This window comes from Bubalus bubalis, chromosome 10, assembly GCF_019923935.1.
Source record: "Bubalus bubalis isolate 160015118507 breed Murrah chromosome 10, NDDB_SH_1, whole genome shotgun sequence".
Taxonomy (NCBI): Eukaryota; Metazoa; Chordata; class Mammalia; order Artiodactyla; family Bovidae; genus Bubalus; species Bubalus bubalis.
The window spans coordinates 7,115,673-7,132,932 of NC_059166.1; the positions used below are offsets into that span (position 1 = coordinate 7,115,673).

At 48.7% G+C, this 17,260-nt stretch overlaps 1 protein-coding gene across 8 annotated transcripts in view; it reads left to right on the plus strand.

The window, feature by feature from the left end:
- Positions 1-17,260, plus strand: part of PRKN (parkin RBR E3 ubiquitin protein ligase) — a 1,206,600-nt gene that overhangs the window by 1,159,780 nt on the left and 29,560 nt on the right. For 7 of the 8 annotated variants that reach the window (XM_044924574.2, XM_044924576.2, XM_044924573.2 and 4 more), the window contains one exon: positions 1,140-1,223. The exons of the other annotated variant lie outside the window; for it this stretch is intronic. In XM_044924574.2, the coding sequence (XP_044780509.2) occupies positions 1,140-1,223 (84 nt within the window). The remainder of the gene's footprint in view (positions 1-1,139; positions 1,224-17,260) is intronic. 8 annotated transcript variants of the gene reach the window in all.

Genomic DNA, 17,260 nt, shown 5'->3' on the forward strand with positions numbered 1-17,260 from the left:
CAGATATGCAGATGACACCACCGTTATGGCAGAGAGTGAAGAGGAAGTAAAGAGCCTCTAATGAAAGTGAAAGAGGAGAGTGAAAACGCTGGCTTAAAACGCAACATTCCAAAAGCTAAGATCATGGTGTCGGGTTCCATCATTTCATGGCAAATAGATGGAGAAACAATGGAAACAGTGAGAGACTTTATTTTCTTGGGCTCCAGAATCACTGCAGATGGTGACTGTAGCCATGAAATTAAAAGACGCTTGCTCCTTGGAAGAAAAGCTATGACCAACCTACACACCATATTAAAAAGCAGAGACATTACTTTGCCAACAAACATCTGTTTAGTCAAAGCTATGGTTTTTCCAGTAGCCACGTATGGGTGTGAGAGTTGGACTATAAAGAAAACTGAGCACCAAAGAATAGATGCTTTTGAACTGTGGTGTTGGAGAAGACTCTTGAGAGTCCCTTGGACTGCAAGGAGATCCAACCAGTCCATCCTAAACGAAATCAGTCCTGAATGTTCATTGAAAGGACTGATGTTGAAGCTGAAACTCCAATACTTTGGCCACCTGGTGTGAAGAACTGACTCATTGGAAAAGACCCTGATGCTGAGAAAGATTGAAGGCAGGAGGAGAAGGGGACAACAGAAGATGAGATGGTTGGATGGCATCACCAATTCAATGGACATGAGTTTGAGCAAGCTCTGGGAGTTAGTGATGGACAGGGAAACCTGGAATACTACAGTCCATGAGGTTGCAAAGAGTCAGACATGACTGAGGGACTGAACTGAACTGATGCAAGTAAATAAATATCAGATGTGGAATTCTTGGCTGAGATTGTTTTCCTCATATGCTAACACCAGTAACACTTAACCATAGATATTTCTTTGCATTGCTGTCTCTTCTGCTAGACAGAAGAGAGGAAATGTGACTCATTTTCGAAATACTTCTGCGGTGCTTGGAACATTCTTTAGTAAAGAGTGAACAGTGTCATCAAAATAGGACTGTTTTTCCTCTTTGCGAAAGGTAGTTTGGCACGGAAAGCATCACCAAGTCAGGGGCAGGAGTAGAGCAAGCTTGGGAAAGGAAAGCAGGCTGTGACCAAACGGGGCCCGCAAGCCCGCCTCTAACCTGCTTGTGTTCTCCCGCAGTTCGTCTTCTGCCGGGACTGTAAGGAACCGTACCACGAGGGTGACTGCGGCACCGTGGTTGAAGCCTCAGGAACAGTCACTCAGGTAATGCGCCCTCTGCCTTCCCCAGATCGGGGCTCTTCCCCAGATCGGGGCTCAGGCTCTCGTCGGGGACAGGAGCTGGTTTCTGGAGATCATCAAAGGTTCCAATCTGAAAAAGAAAGGACCAGACTAGCAGCCTGCAGCCACGGTAGTGGGGCTCTGGCTCCCCAGTCATCAGTCCCTCCAAATGACCCCTGTCCTCAGGGTCCCGCTGCAGACTTCCCAACGGTCATGTGTGGTGTCTTGGTTCTTCCCCAGGGGTGAGTGGAGTAGGGATAAGGAGTCTAGCATGATCGGAGGAGTCTTTAGAAAAGAGATCAAACAATTTAACAACCTCTGAATCAGGGAAATCAATACTAACTTCACATTATTTTTTTTTAAGTGCCCTTGTTTAAAGTCTTTGGTGAGAACTCTCTCCATGAATGACGTGATAGAAGTATTATATGATGCAAGAATATCGTTGTTTCTTTAGCAATATTCTTACCAAACTCAGGTCGAGCTCCTCACTGCTAGAAAATCAATACCTGAGAGGCAGCTGTTGGTAGAAAGGAAAATTGCTTTTGATCAGAAAGCCGGCCATCTGAGGAGATGGTGGACTCAGTGTCCCCCAGAAACCATCTCTGAAGAGTCTGCTCAGCCATGAAGGTTTTTAAGGGGAAAAAGGGAAGTAGTATCGGTGAATCGCTGAGATGGGGGCTTAGAGTCATCGTCATCCCCCACTGCGTGCAGGCTTGTTGACTTCTTGTGAGCTTTCTTTGGATGCTCTCTTGTTCACATAGCTTGTTGGAGAGATTACTGAAAGGTAAACTCAGAGGAGATCTGGTCATATGCTAATTGCTTATTCATCATTCCCACTTCTTTGATCTATGGAAAGAACCAACAGGTTAGACAAGCTATTTTACGATCAAAAGATCTGATAGGTGTGCTCCACCCTGGATGAACAGAGCTTAGGCGCACCTGGTTTAAGAGTTACACTGTAGCTTTGCTGCTGCTGCTGCTGCTAAGTCGCTTCAGTCGTGTCCGACTCTGTATGACCCCATAGACGGCAGCCCACCAGGCTCCCCCATCCCTGGGATTCTCCAGGCAAGAACACCGGAGTGGGTTGCCATTTCCTTCTATAAAGTGACAAGAAAAGGGGTTTCCTGCTGAGGGTGTCGTCCTGCAAAAAGCTGTGCTACACCTCATTTCAGTCTTGATGAGGTAAAGCACGGGTTTACTGAGCCTGACTCTCTGAAGTGCTGTATCAGGCTTAAGGAAATGCAAATATATTTTCTTTTATTTATTGATTATCACTCACTGGAAAAGACCCTGATGCTGGGAAAGCTTGAGGGCGGGAAGACAAGTGGGCGACAGAGGATGAGATGGTGGGATGGCATAACCGACTCAATGGATATGAGTTTGACAGGGAAGCTGCCGTCCATGGGGTCACAAAGAGTCAGACATGACTTAGTGACTGAACAACAATAATCGGCCAAACCTTAGGAGAAAGGAGTAAAAATTTCAACACACTTGATGAATTTGCTCATTATTTTTTCTCCTGATAGAGACATTAAGAGGGGTATAAACATGAAATCTACCCAGATAAATCCTTTAGTCATTCTATTGACAGGAGCCTCATCAATAGGCATAGAAGTTCCAGAACATTTTAATTTCAAAAGTTGAGAATGATAAATATCAGAATGTTCTAAAGGGCTTCCCTGTGGCTCAGTGATAATCCACCTGCCAATGCAGGTGACACGGATTCAATCCCTGATCTTTGAAGATCCCCGTGCCTCAGGGCAGCTAAGTCTGTGTACACAGGTACTGAGCCTGAGTCCGCAAACTGCAACTTCTGAAACCACGCACCCTAAAGCCCCAGCTCCACAACAAGAGAAGCCCCTGCAGTGAGAAACCCTCGCATCACACCTTAGAAAGGAGCCCGCACAGCAAAGAAACAGCACAGCCAAAAAGAAATGAATGTTAACATTCTAAAAACAAAAAATAAAATAAAGCCTGTTTAAAAAAAAAATGCTCTAAAATGAGAGCATAAAGAAGTGAATCCCTATGAGATTCTGCGGAGGTTTCTACTCAATTTAAAGTAACTGAGGAAGCACAGTACATGAGCTCAGGGCTTCTCAGCAGCTCCTACTATGCTGGCCTGACCATGTTGGGAGCTTTAGGACTGGGCTGCCGTTTCTACAGCAGAGGCAGCACACGCCCTTTCTGTTGACTTAATTTAGCTCCAGGGCATTCGAATGCAAGCTCACTGGGTCCAGAGGTCAGGAATAATGGTGTCCCTGAGACCCCCTCCACCCCCACCCACCCCCACCACCGCCTCAGGACCAGAAGGGCTAGACTGGAAGACAGGCTGATGCTCTTGGAAATGGGTGTTGTCCATCAGTTCACACCCCTCTGTTCATTTGATAACAGCATGGACAAGGCCTTCCGAGAAGGGATACCCTAACATCTGTCTATCTCCCAACAGTAGCAGTGAAGTGAAGAAGAGCACTGCTTAACCCAAAGCTGGCCCGCGCCTGACCCATTCCATCAACCCCTTCATTCAGGAGGAACCAGCCAGCCTTGGTCAACACCACTAAGGTTGTTGTTGTTAATAAATATCTCAGTCGTGTCCAACTCATTTGTGACTCCATGGCCTGTAGCCCGCCAGGCTCCTCTGTCCCTGGAGTTCTCCAGGCAGGAATACTGGAGTGGGTAGCCGTTTCCTTCCCTGGGGGATCTTCCCAGACCAGGGAGTGAACCCACGTCTCCTGCATTGGCAGGTGAGTTGTTTACCACCGAGCCACAGGGAAGCCCCAGTGGTTAAGGTAGCCCAAATTAAAAGAAAGGAAAGGAACTCCACAATATGGGATAAAGAAAGTTATAGCTGGCCTTACGGACAGATGGTCAGTATCAAGGGGCCTGTGTCTGCAGACACCATCTATTAGCAGGTATTAAACAGCATTTCTACGGGACAGTCATCCTGCTAGATTCTCCGAAAAAATTCAGAGAAGTACATTTATCTTCAGAGGCTCACCAGGGAGCTATAGGGGAGGCTTATGGGAAAATAGGTAATGGTAATAATATGCTAAAACAAAATGTAGCAAATCCAGTTTTGTATAGCACTTCCCTAAGAAAGTCATGAAGGGCGGGTCAGAGCTTGTCAAGAGGACAGGGGAATAAGGTGACATAGAACGTTCCAGCAGAGGGCACCAAATGGACAAAGTACAGAAGCAAGGTTCTCTCCAGCTAGACTTCTGTTCATCCATGCATCCTGAGGCTCAAGACAGTACCTGGTGCACTGGCATCTAATAGGTGTTTGTTGAATGACGATGGTGTCAATTGAAGAAAAATGCACACCCTAAAAGTTGTGAATTAAGTTTTTATCTAGGGACCTTACTGAGGACTATAGCCAGGAGACAGACTCTCAGACAGATCTGAAGAACCACTCTGAAGATGTAAGGGAGGAGCAGAATAATAGGAGTTTGTGTTTTTGTTCTTTTCTGATAATAGTTTGTGCTGAAAAAAAAATAGAGTCAAACATCAAAGTTAAGCTAATCACTCAGTCGTGTCCGACTCTTTGCAATCCCACCGACTGTATCCTGCCCCGGCTCCTCTGTCCATGGAATTCTCCAGGCAAGATACTGGAGTGGATTGCCATTTCCTTCTCCAGGGGATCTTCCCCACCCCGAGCCCGAAGCCGGGTCTCCTGCACTGCAGGCAGATTCTTTACCAACTGAGCCACTGGGGAAGCAAAGATTACTGCTAATCACACAAAACAGACCTCTCACGTTAATGATTTTAGTGCTTTTCTTTGTGTGGGAAGGTGCAAGGGTCTGGGCTCTGAAATTATCCCTTGGATGTACATCTTGACTACCTTGGCCAGTACCCAGGGCACAGAGCGGTTCCTGGTTTTCTGCAGTCTGACCTCCCCTTGGGGGAGGGGCCACTGCTGTGGCGATGGCCTGATTTCAGGCAATGTTCCCTTTCCACAGTGGCATCTACAAGGAAAAGAGGTTCTTTCATTTCTTCAATAGTATTAAACACCTCTAACAGGTTAGGCTTTGTTCTCGTCTGCGGGGATAAAGTGCCTGCTCTCATGGAGTTTGTGTTACTTTATTAGATGTCACAGGCTCCCCAGGTGGCTCTGTGGTTAAAAAAAGAAAAAAAAAAAAAAATCTGCCTGCAATGCAGGAGACATAGGAGATGTGGATTCCGTCCTGGGTCAGGAAGGTCCTCTGGAGGAGGAAATGGCAACCCATTCCAGTATTCCTGCCTGAAAAACCCCATGGACAGAGGAGCCTAGTGGGCTACAGTCAGTCCGTGGGGTTGCAAAGGGTCGGACATGACTTAGCAACTGAGCACACACACAGTAGATGCCACAGGGTTGCACAGTCAATATGATAGGAATTCCAACAAGGAATCTTTAATCCTAGACAGGGATATCCAAGAGAGGATTCAGGAAGAGACAGCTCTGGAATAAGACTGCTCTAAAGTGAGCCTCCTTCCTGACCGGTGCCCCTGGCAACTGAACCAGGCCTCATATTTCTCTTATTTCAAAATGAAGCTAATGGCCCAACCAAACTGGAAAATTCTGCTGGTCCACGACTGCCTGATAACAGAAGGCAACTGGAGTTTGGGGGGTTTGCTGCCATTTCTTCCTAAGTCTCTGACCCATTGAGGGTCCTCCTCAGATGCACACATAAAGAGACTGTAATCGAAGGGTCACAGTGACCTGCAGTGGGAGGAAGGGTCGCAAGAACCAAGATTGATGGGGAAAGTCTGAGAGTACAGCTTTGGGGGGAGACGTGACTGCCCCAGGCCTGAGGGAGAGGAGGCGGAAAGGGTGTTTCACGGGGACCCGCCTCAAGGGCTGGAACCACAGAGGAGCTCTGAAAAGAGACACAATTGGGGGGCGGGGAGGCTACATTGCCAGGAGTGGACCCAAAGCTGGAGGGGAGTGACGACCACACCTTGACTTCTCCCACCCATCCTCTGGGCTCTTGCTAACATCTCCCCCTGGCCACACCCAGCTGAAAGCCAGCCACAAAGGATTCAGCCTTCCATATGCAAGGCAGAAAGAGAAAAGAACCCAGGATAACCAGTATATTCTGCACGTCTCCGGTTTCCTCATTTCACCCAGGACTACTCTTGGACACGGAGAAGGATGAACCCAACAATCTATTTCATCAAACTGAAAGAGCCAATTCCATTTGGCAAGAGAATGAAGGGTTTTTATTTTCCTAGAGCCAGTTTATTTTCTGTTTCCTTCATTTCTCTCAGACCACAGTGATCTTCAAATGGGTGACCTCTGCAATCCCATTGACCTGAAACCTTTGAAAGGATGGCACTCCACACACCTGACAATAAAAATCTCATCGCAGCCTCCCCTCCTGGGACTGAAGGCTTCAGATGAATCCTCATGTCTGAATGTTGCTAATACAACAAAATACCATCATTAGCCTTCTTCAAATTTCCTTTCCATTCAATTCACTTGTAAGGCTTTTCCTTTCAGCCATCCATGGCTATGCTCCACTGTTCTCTCTTGAAAGCTGAGCGGTTTCTGGGCTTTGATATGACATTATCCAACCAGACAAGCCTGTGTCTCCTGGGGCCCAATCAGGCTTTTCCCATCAACTAAGCTATTTGACCCTACACTTAATGCATTTTTTGATTAATGCAATATTAAAAAAAAAAAAAAAACCAACTCAAAAATTGGTTTTAAATTGGTTTTAAAATATTGAACAAACTTGAAGTCGAAACTGCTGGGGGACTGGGGAATCAGTGACAGAAGATCAATCCTTCTCGGGCTAATGAGAGTCCAGCCCCATTTGCTGCTGCTTGCTCGAGCGGGGTGTTCTCCTCCATGTGTTCCCCTGGAGGCTTTCTAATAAGTAAACACTTGCTCTTGTAAACCACATAAATTGATTCGTTCTCCCAGGGGTTCTAAGCAGTTAACATTCCTCCTCTTCAACAAGAAGGGAAACTGAGACTTCCAGAGTTGTAGCAGTGTTTTCCAAAGCCACAGAGGAGATTATTTTCATTGGCTGCGCCTGCTCAAAGGAGTCTGGGAACAGCGACCCCTCTCTCTGATGCATAAATCTACTGTGTCTAATGGGAGTGTGCACCCCTGCCTGCCAAGCTCCTACTCGACCTGCAAGACCCAGAGCATGTGTTACCTCCTCCATGAAGCCATGTGCCCAGCCCACGACCTCCTCCAAGCTCTCAGACTACTACACAGACCTCTGTGATCCCTTCATCACATTGAAATGCTGTTTCCTTGGATCTTCCCTAAGATTCTGAGCTTTCTTGGTGCAATATTTGTACCTGTTTTGTCTTTATAACCCCAGTGTCCAGCTTAGGCAGTACCCATTAAATGTTAGTGAATGAATGATGACACCCCCCCACTTTCATCCCCATGTGTCCAACCCCACTGTGAGGCTGGGAAAGCATGCTACAGGAATGGGGAGGGGGACAGAGGCCAAGATGGTGACACAGGAGCCCCTGAGCCCCCCGCTTCTCATGGCCACACAAAACCCACTGGCACACCTCAGAGATAATAATACGGGTTCAGTTCCAGACCATCGCAATAAGGCAATATCACAGTAAAGCAAGTCTCACAAATGCTTTTGTTTCCCAGTGCATATAAAAGTTATGTTTGCACTCTATTGTATTCTATTAAGTATTACAATATCATTGTGTTCCAAAAATACATACCTTAATAAGAAGCTATTGTTCATTCACTAAGTTGGGTCTGCCTTTTTTCAACCCCATGAACTGCAGCACACAAGGCTCCTTGGTCCTTCACTATCTCCCCGAGTTTGCTGAAACTCATGTCCATTGAGTCGATGATGCCATCCAACCATCTCATCCTCTGTCACCCCCTTCTTCTCTTGCCCTCAATGTTTCCCAGCATCAGGCAGGGTTTTCTCCAATGAGTCGACTCTTCACATCAGGTGGCCAAAGTATTGGAGTTTCAGCTTCTACATCAATCTTTCCAAAGTACACTCAGGACTGATCTCCTTTAAGAGAATGGACTGGTTGGATCTCCTTGAAGTTCAAGGGACTCTGAAGAGTCTTCTCCAACAACCACAGTTCAAAAGCATCAATCCTTCGGTGCTCAGCCTTCTTTATGGTCCAACTCTCATATCCATATATGACCACTGGAAAAACCCTAGCTTTGACTACATGGAGCTTTATTGGCAGAGTGATGTCTTTGTTTTTTAAAATGCTGTCTAGGTCTGTCATAGCTTTCCTTCCAAGGAGCAAGTGTTGAGGCTGCTGACTGATCAGGGTGGTGGTTGCTGAAGGTTGGGGTGGCTATGGAAATCTCTCAAAATAAGACAGCAATGAAATCTGCCACATGGATTGACTCTTCCTTTCACGAACAATGTCTCTGTAACATTTCTCCCACAGTAGAACTGCCTTCACAACTGAGGTCAATCTTCTCAAATCCTGCCACTGCTTTATGAAGCCAGTTTAGTTAATATTCTAAATTATTTGTTGTTGTTTCAACCATCGTCACAGCATCTGGCCCAGGAGTCAATTCCATCTCAGGAAACAACCTTACTTGTTCATCCACAAGAAGCAGCTCCTTATCCATAAAGTTCACCGTGAGATTGCAGCAATTCAGTCACATCTTCAGACTGCAATTCTAGTTCTCTCACCATTTCCACCACATCTGCCATTCCTTCCTCAAAATCACCCTTGAGGACTGGAATCAGTTTCTTTCAAACTCCCGTGAATGTTCACAGTTTGACCTCTTCCCATGAATCATGAATGTTCTTCGTGGCATCTCAGATGTTGAGTCCTTTCCAGAGGTATTCAGTTTACTTTGCCAAAATCAACCAGAGGAATCACTGTCTATGGCAGGTATAGCCTTATGAAGTGTGTTTCTTAAATCATAAGACTTGAAAGTCGAAGTGGCCCTGACACTTGGGCGGCAGAACGGATGTTGTCTCAACAGGCGTGAAAACAACGTGAGTCTCATTGTGCATCTCTATCAGGGCTCTGTGGTCACCAGGTGCCTTGTCAGTGAGTAGTAACACCTTGAAAGGAACCCTTTTTCCTGAGCAGTAGGTCTCAACCATGGGCTGGAAATACTCAGTAAACCATGTTGTGAGCAGGGGTGCTCTCATCCAGGCTTTGCTGCTGCTTTTATTGAGCACATGCAGAGTAGACAGAGCATGATTCTTAAGGGCCCTGGGATTTGGGGGATGGTAGATGTGTGTTGGCTTCAACTTATCACTGACTCTGTGGACATGAGTCTGAGCAAGCTCCAGGAGTTGGTGACGGACAGGGAAGCCTGGCGTGCTGCAGTCCATGTATGCAAAGAGTCGGACACGACTGAGCGACTGAACTGAAGTCATCAGCTGCATTCACCCCTAACAAGAGGATAAGCCTGTCCTTTGAAGCTTTGAAGCCAAGCATTGACTTCTCCTCTCTAACTATGAGAGTGCTGGATGGCATCTTCTTCTAAGATAACGTTGTTTCTTCTGTTGTTCAGTGTAACCACCTTCATGAATTAGCTAGATCTTCTCAATAACTTGCTGCCGCTTCTACATCAGCCTTTGCTGCTTCACTCCGCACTTTTATGTTATGGAAGTGACGTCTTTCCTTAAACCTTATAAGCCAACCTCTGCCGGCCTCAAACCTTTCTTATGTAGCTTCCTCACTGCTCTCAGCCTTCATAGAACTGAAGAGAGTTAGAGCCTTGCTCAGGGCTTTCCCAGTGGCTCACTGGTAAAGAATCGCCTGCAACGCAGGAGACATGGGAGACACAGGTTCAATCCCTTGTTCAGGAAGAGCCCCTGGAGGAGGGCATGGCAACCCACTCCAGTGTTCTTGCTAGGAAAATCCTGTGGACAGAGAAGCCTGTGGACTACAGTCCATGCGGCCACAGAGTCGAACGTGGCCGAAGAGACTGAGTACAGCCCTGCTCTGGATCCGGCTTTGGTTTAAGGCAGTGTTGTGGTTGGCTTGGTCTTCTTTCCAGATCATACAACTTTCTCCACATCCACAGTAAGGCTGTTTTCACTTTCTTATTGTTTGTGTGTTCACTGGAGTAGCACTTTAAATTTCCTTCAAGAACTTTCCCGTTGCATTCAGAACTTAACAGTTTGGTGCAGGAGGTCTGGCTTTCAGCCTGTCGAGGCTTTGGACATGGCTTCCTCACTAAGCTTAGTCACTTCTAGCTTTTGATGTAAAGTCGGAGACTTGCAACTCTTCCTTTCTCTTAGAGACCATTGAGGGTTATTGATCGGCGTAATTTCCATCCTGTTGTGTCTCAGGGAATAAGGAGGCCTGAGAAGAGGGAGAAAGGCAGGGGAACTCGGGCTCCAGGGCAGTCACAACACACACAACATTTCTCAGCTAAGTTCAAAGTCTTATATGGGCATGATTCATGGTGCCTCAGAACAATTGCAATAGTAACATCAAGGGTCACTGGTCACAGATCACCATAACCCATATAATAATAATGGGAAGGTTTGAAATATCACAAGAATTACCAAAATGTGACACAAAAACTCAAAGTGAGCAAATGCGATTGGAACAGTGAATACCTGTGAAGTGCAGTAACCTGAGACATAATAGAACCAGCGCTGACTGTACAGCCATCCACCGTACAGTGACAGCGATACAGGGGCCAGCTGAGTGACTCGTGCACACCAGACAAAGGAGAAGATGCCCGCATGGAAGCAGGCAGGAAAGGCTGACACACTCTGGCGCTAAAGCCCGCCCCCCAGGATCCCCCTGGCCATCCAGCGGCTAAGACTTGGCACTTCTACTTCAAGGAGCACAGGTTTGATCTTGCATGCCATACAGTGCCCCAGGTGAGAGCCCGCCTGCCAGTACAGGAGCCGCAGGAAACACGGGTTCCCTCCCTGGGTCCCTGGGTCAGGAAGATCCCTTGGAGTGGGAACAGAGGAGCCTGGCAGGCTACAGTCCACGGGGTCACAAAGAGCCAGATACGACTGAGTGACTGAGCATGATCCGTGCAGCACAGCAAAAAACATCCCCACCCCAGCGTTGACCCTTGGAACTGCAAGGGAACCCCCAACATGCAGCTTCTCCCCAAGGACCAAAGGGTTTGGACCCCACATCTTGTGCACCAACTGTTAGGATTCCCACTGGAGGGACTGACTCCCAAAGCAGCTAGCTCTAAAAACCAACAGAGCTTGTGTGCATGAGACCCACAAGACTGTAGCAAACCAAGAAGTGATTCTTAACTAGATGCGCAGCACTCGCCATGGCTCTCCCCACAGGGCTTAGTGCAGAGGGCACAGGCAAAACCTCACGGTCTTTCTGTCAGAGAGGTGATCTGCCTACTTTGACAGAGTTTAGCAGACACTCAGGGCGGGCAGAAGGCAGTGGCACCCCACTCCAGTACTCTTGCCTGGAAAATCCCATGGACGGAGGAGCCTGGTGGGCTGCAGTCCATGGGATCGCTAAGAGTCGGACATGACTGAGCAACTTCACTTTCACTTTTCACTTTCATGCATTGGAGAAGGAAATGGCAACCCACTCCAGTATTCTTGCCTGGAGAATCCCAGGGATGTGGGAGCCTGGTGGGCTGCCGTCTGTGGGGTCGCACAGAGTCAGACACGACTGCAGCGACTTAACAGCAGTAGCAGCAGCAGGGCGGGCTGTGACCCCCGAAGACCAGGGAAGCTAGAGCACAGTTCCCCTGCCTTCTCTCTGCAGTCCACGAGGAGTCACAGTGCCCGCCTGGAAGGAGCCCGTGCACACGTCTGCACCGCGGCCGTTAAGGCTGCTGCCCTCAGAACGGATCGCATACCGCTCTGATGGACAACGAGGCTTCCACTCATGAGTCCCGCGGGACTGGAGCAAACAAAGAAGCAATTCTGAGCTGGGAGCAGACCAAAAAAAAAAAAAAAAAAAAATGCCTATCTTCCATCCTGAAAGGGGTATTTTAAAAGTGCCACCTGGGGCCCAGGCTTCTAATTTAGTGGCCTCCAGGGGCTGACTGCAGCTCTTCCCAGAGGCCAGGGCAGCAGGCAGACACATCTCCCCTTTCTCCCCTCAGCCTGCTCCAATAATGGAACCGAGGCCTCAGCATCTCGCAGAAAGGAGTTTGCACACACCCAGCTTTTGCAGCTTCCACTTGAGGTGACCCCACCCACCCGGGGTCACCTGGCCCTAATAGCCAAAGGGGCTTGCATCCATGAGTCCTGCAGGACTGGAGCAAACAACGACGCAGTCATTTAGGTTTTTTTGGTTTCGCTGGATCTTCCGTGTGGTGAGAGGGTTTTCTCTAGTTGCAGAGAGCGGGGGCTGCTCTCGAGCTGTGGTCCACGGGCTTCCCCCTGCGGTGGCTTCCCTTGTTGCAGAGCCTGGGCTCTAGAGCACACGGGCTTCAGTAGTTGCAGTATGCGGGCTCAGTAGTTGTGGTGCTAGGGCTTAGTTGCTCCTTGGCATGTGGCATCTTCCTGGACCAGGGATCAAACCCGTGTCCCTTGCATTGGCAGATGGAGTCTTATTTATCCACTGCACCCCCTGGGAAGTCCCAAAGAAACAGTTCTTAGTGGGCATAGGAACACCGCCACCACGCCCTGCAAGCACCCGCTCATACCCAGCAGAGAGGGAGCAGGTGCTCCCTGGAAGGGGCCTAATGACATGTTTTCCCAGCTGCTGCCTGAGAATCCACTTCTAATCGGCCCAAGTGCAACTGGGCTGAGTGCCATCCTCCCCTTTGGGACAGTGACAGGTCTTGGCACACGCTCACCTGCCAGGAGCCACTAAGAACAAAGGAGGAGGCTTGGACAATCACAGAAGGCAGAGAGACAACCTGTAGCCCAGGCCAGTCTGGTTGATAATATTCAGCCCCTGCACTAGGCCGTTCGGTCAAAGCTGAGAGCTGTGTCTATTTCATCTAAGGCACAGAAACGCACACGGAGTCAGAAAAACAAAGAAACAGAGGAAAATGTTCCAAACAAGAGAACAAGGTAAATCTCCAGAAACAGATGTTATTTTCAGGGAGATAAGTGATTTTCCTGATAGGGTAACAGTCATGCAGATGTGCACTGAGGTCAGTAGAACAATGCGTATACAAGGTGCATATACAAGCAATGCATATACGTGCATATATGTTTCAACAAAGAGAAACTATTAAAAAGCACCAACCAAAAATCACAGAGCTGAAGAATACAATAACTGAACAGAAATTTGCGATCGGAAGTTTCGAATGCAGACTAGATCAAGCAGGAGAAAGGATAAAGCAAACTCAAAGACCGGTCAGTGGAATTCATCCAATCAGAGGCGTATTGGAAGGGTAAAGGATGAAACAGAAGAAAGATACTATAAGAAATTTATGGGGCACACTATTTAATGAAATAGACCATGCATGAATTATGAAAAGTGAAAGTCTTAGTTGCTCAGTCGTGTCCGACTCTGTGCGACCCCATGGACTGTAGCCCACCAGGCTCCTCTGTCCATGGAATTCTCCAGGCAAGAATACTGAAGTGGGTAAGCCATTCCCTACTCCAGGGAAACTTCCCAACACAGGGATTGAACCCAGGTCTCCTGCATTACAGGCAGATTATTTACAGTCTGACCCACCAGGGAAGCCCAAATGAAATATTGACATATAACATTTTATAAGTTTAAAGGCCACAATATATTGATGATAAAAGAGATAGTTCATCATGAAGATATAACATTAGGAAGTATTTTTTAACACCAGTAAATATTTATTCACTCCGTACAGGAGGACCTAAATATTTAAAACAAATATTTATGGAGCTGAAGGAAGAAACAGATAACCATATGATAACAGCAGGGAATTTCAGCACCTCACTTACAACAGTAGATGTATCACCAGACAGAAAATCAATTAGGAAATGTTAGGCCTAAATTCCATGTTGTGTTTTCAGGAAGCAAGCGCTGAGCCCCTAGAGATGTGAGTGCAGGCTTGGGGCGGGGGGTGCACTTGGGGGTCTCTCTGTGCAGAGTGAAAGCCGCAGGATGGCAGAGGAAGGGGCTTCAGTTGCAGCAGGGGGCTCAGCCCATCCTGTGAGGAGCTCTGGAGCCAGGATGGGCCCTCAGATCCCCTCTGCATCAAGGAGGGCGGGCAGCAGGAATGCACTCCCCCATGCACAGACCTGCCTTTGTCTGTGGACCCCCTACCCAGCAGGGAGCGTGACACGGGGGAGGAAGCCACTTCTTTCAGCTGAGGGCAGTTCCTGGTTGGAGTCTGTCATCGAGAGCTGTGCGGCCAACACACCTCGTGGCCAGGGAAATAGTTGTTCTGGCCAGGGTCTCAGCACGACTACAATCCACCCTTGGGGTAACAGTCATGCAGACGTTCACTGAGGTCGGTAGAACGATACAAGGTGCATATACAAGCAATGCATATATGATTTCAACAAAGAGAAACTATTAAAAAGTACCAACCAGAATTCACAGAGCTGGAGAATACAGTAACTGAACAGAAATTTGCGATCGAAAGTTTCGAATGCAGACTAGATCAAGCAGGAGAAAGGATAAAGCAAACTCAAAGACCAGTCAGTGGAATTCATCCAATCAGAGGAGTATTGGAAGGGTAAAGGATGAAACAGAGTAAAAATCCTCCCTGACCATCAGGAAGAGGCAGGGCTGCAGCCATAACGGAGGGAAGAGGAGCAGGTGGGTGCCTAGGCGACTCATTGTGCCATCTGTTGGTGCCCTCCTGCCCAGCCTGGAGAACAGATGGTCAAGCTCAGTAGCCGTGGCTTTAGAAGGGCAGGTGGCCAGGGGCTTGGACCCATCAAGGATGACCTAGAGTGCCTGGCTGAGGGTGAGTGTGGGTGAAACAGATGCCACCTCCAGACCAGCTGCAGTGTGGTGAGCTGCGGACCCCCACTTACCTCCCTCCTGTGAACCTTCCTGACAGTCCGTTATGCTGCCAGAGTGGCAGCTCCTCCCCTTGCCCTCCAGTCTCTGGGCGAGCAACATAAAGACAGCTTCAAGTTGAACAGAATTCTTCGTATGTGTCCCGGGCTCAGGAGCTGCAGCTCCCAGGCTCCAGAGCACAGGCTCAGTAGTTGCTGCACTTGGGCTTGGTTGCTCTGCGACACGTGGGATCTTCCCAGACCAGGGATTGAACCTATGTCTCCTGCACTGGCAGGCTAATTCTTTACCACTGAGCCACCAGGGGAGCCCTTTTTCTTTTTAAACCCTAATTCTTAAAAAAAAAATTCTTTATTTGGCTGCATTAAATCTTAGTTACGGCACGCAGGATCTTTCCATTGCAGCATATGAGATCTAGTCCCCTGACCAGGGATTGAACCCACACCACTCCCTGCATTGGGAGTAAGGAGTCTTAGCCACTGGACCGCCAGGAAAGTCCCTTTTATTAAAAAAATGTATTTATTTGACCGCGCTGGCTCTTAGTTTTGGCATGTGGAATCTAGTTCCCTGACAGGAAATTGAACCCTGGCCCCCTGCATGGGGAGCAGGGAGTCTCAGCCACTGGACTGCCAGGGAAGCACTCCAAGTTTAACAGAATTTGTGATGTATTTCGTGGTAGAAACATTTTTCCCCTGTGGAAACCAGAGCCTCTGTACCTGTGAGGCTCAGAGCTGCGCAGACAGAGCACAGATTCCCAGGTGGGTCCCTGGGAGTTGCGGCAAGAGGGGCCAGTCCTGCTCCCACCTTTGACCCCGAGCCACCGGATTCTACCTGGTGGAGGCACAGTATCGGGTATGGTTGTCAATTTACATGGAAACAATGGACAGAAGCAAGGTGTTCAGGGAGGGATGACGGGTTCCCTCTGGGCAGCTCAGCAGAGGTGCTCGGCGGGTAAAGGAAGAGGTGCGTAGACCACCTCAGAGGGATGCTCGGCTGAAAAAGACACCGATTAGATTTATCATCTCAGGACCCTGCACTTCAACCCCCAGCTCTATAACCAGAAGCTGAGAGATGTGCCTGCCCTGGAGAAGGAGCTGAGAACAGCCACAGCTCAGAAGGCTGGATTCACGGGTGCCCTTTGCCGTCTCACTGCAGGCTTTCCTCCCAGCCGTCCACTGCCGTTCACGTAATGACAGCCCCGGAATTGAGAGACCAGGGTGGGAGGTGGGGGTAGATTACTCCCAGAGGTCTGGGTCCACCGTTCTCTGGGAGCGTAGCTCCTGAATCACTTGTTGGTTTACGTAAAGCAGCTTTGTCAGTGCTACTTCATTCAAGTCCTTGACTCTGGATGCAAAGGGTGGCAGACTGTTAGCACAAGTCCGTGTGCCTGATGCAGTGAGGCCGAACAGGAGCTGGGAGCAGGGAGCGGTTTATTGCAGGGCCCTGCCCCGATGGCTTAGCGGGTAAAGAATCCACCTGCAGTGCAGGAGACACAGGAGATGCGGGTTCCATCCCTGGCTCAGGAAGATCCCCCAGAGAAGGAAATGGCAACCCACCCCAGTATTCTGGCCTGGAAAATCCTATGGACAAAGGAGCCTGGTGGGCTGGAGTCCATGGGGTCGCAAAGGACACGACTAAGCCTGCAGGCACGGCGTGCAAGGAGACGGGTGGCTCTTGGCCCAGCAGAGACGGGTCGAGCTCCCGGAAGGGTTCCAGCAAAGCACTTTTTTTTAAAAAAGGAGGAGAGGGTCCTGGGGTCTGTGATCAGTTCATGCCCAGTTCTCTGACTGGCTGATGGCGAGAGAACAGGGTGAGGAGCAGGGGTTACCATCAGTCCTCAGGCTCCAGGGGACCCGGGGCTGTGCGCTCAGAGTCGCCAAAAATAGTTAACTTCTTCCCTTGGGTGGGGCGTCTCACATCTGCACAGATCAGCTGGGAAAGAATCCGCCTGCAATGCGGGAGACCTGGGTTCAATCCCTGGGTTGGAAAGATCCCCTGGAGAAGGGAAAGCCTACCCACTCCAGTATTCTGGCCTGGAGAATTCCATGGACTGTATAGTCAATGGGGGTCTCAAAGAGTTGGACACAACTGAGCGACTTTCACTTTCACATCTGGGAAACAACTTAAGAAACTTGCATCAGATACTGTTATCTACTTCAGAGAGGAGTTAGAGTGGAGGATATGGGGGCCTGTCTAAGAAACGGCCCCTGGGGTCC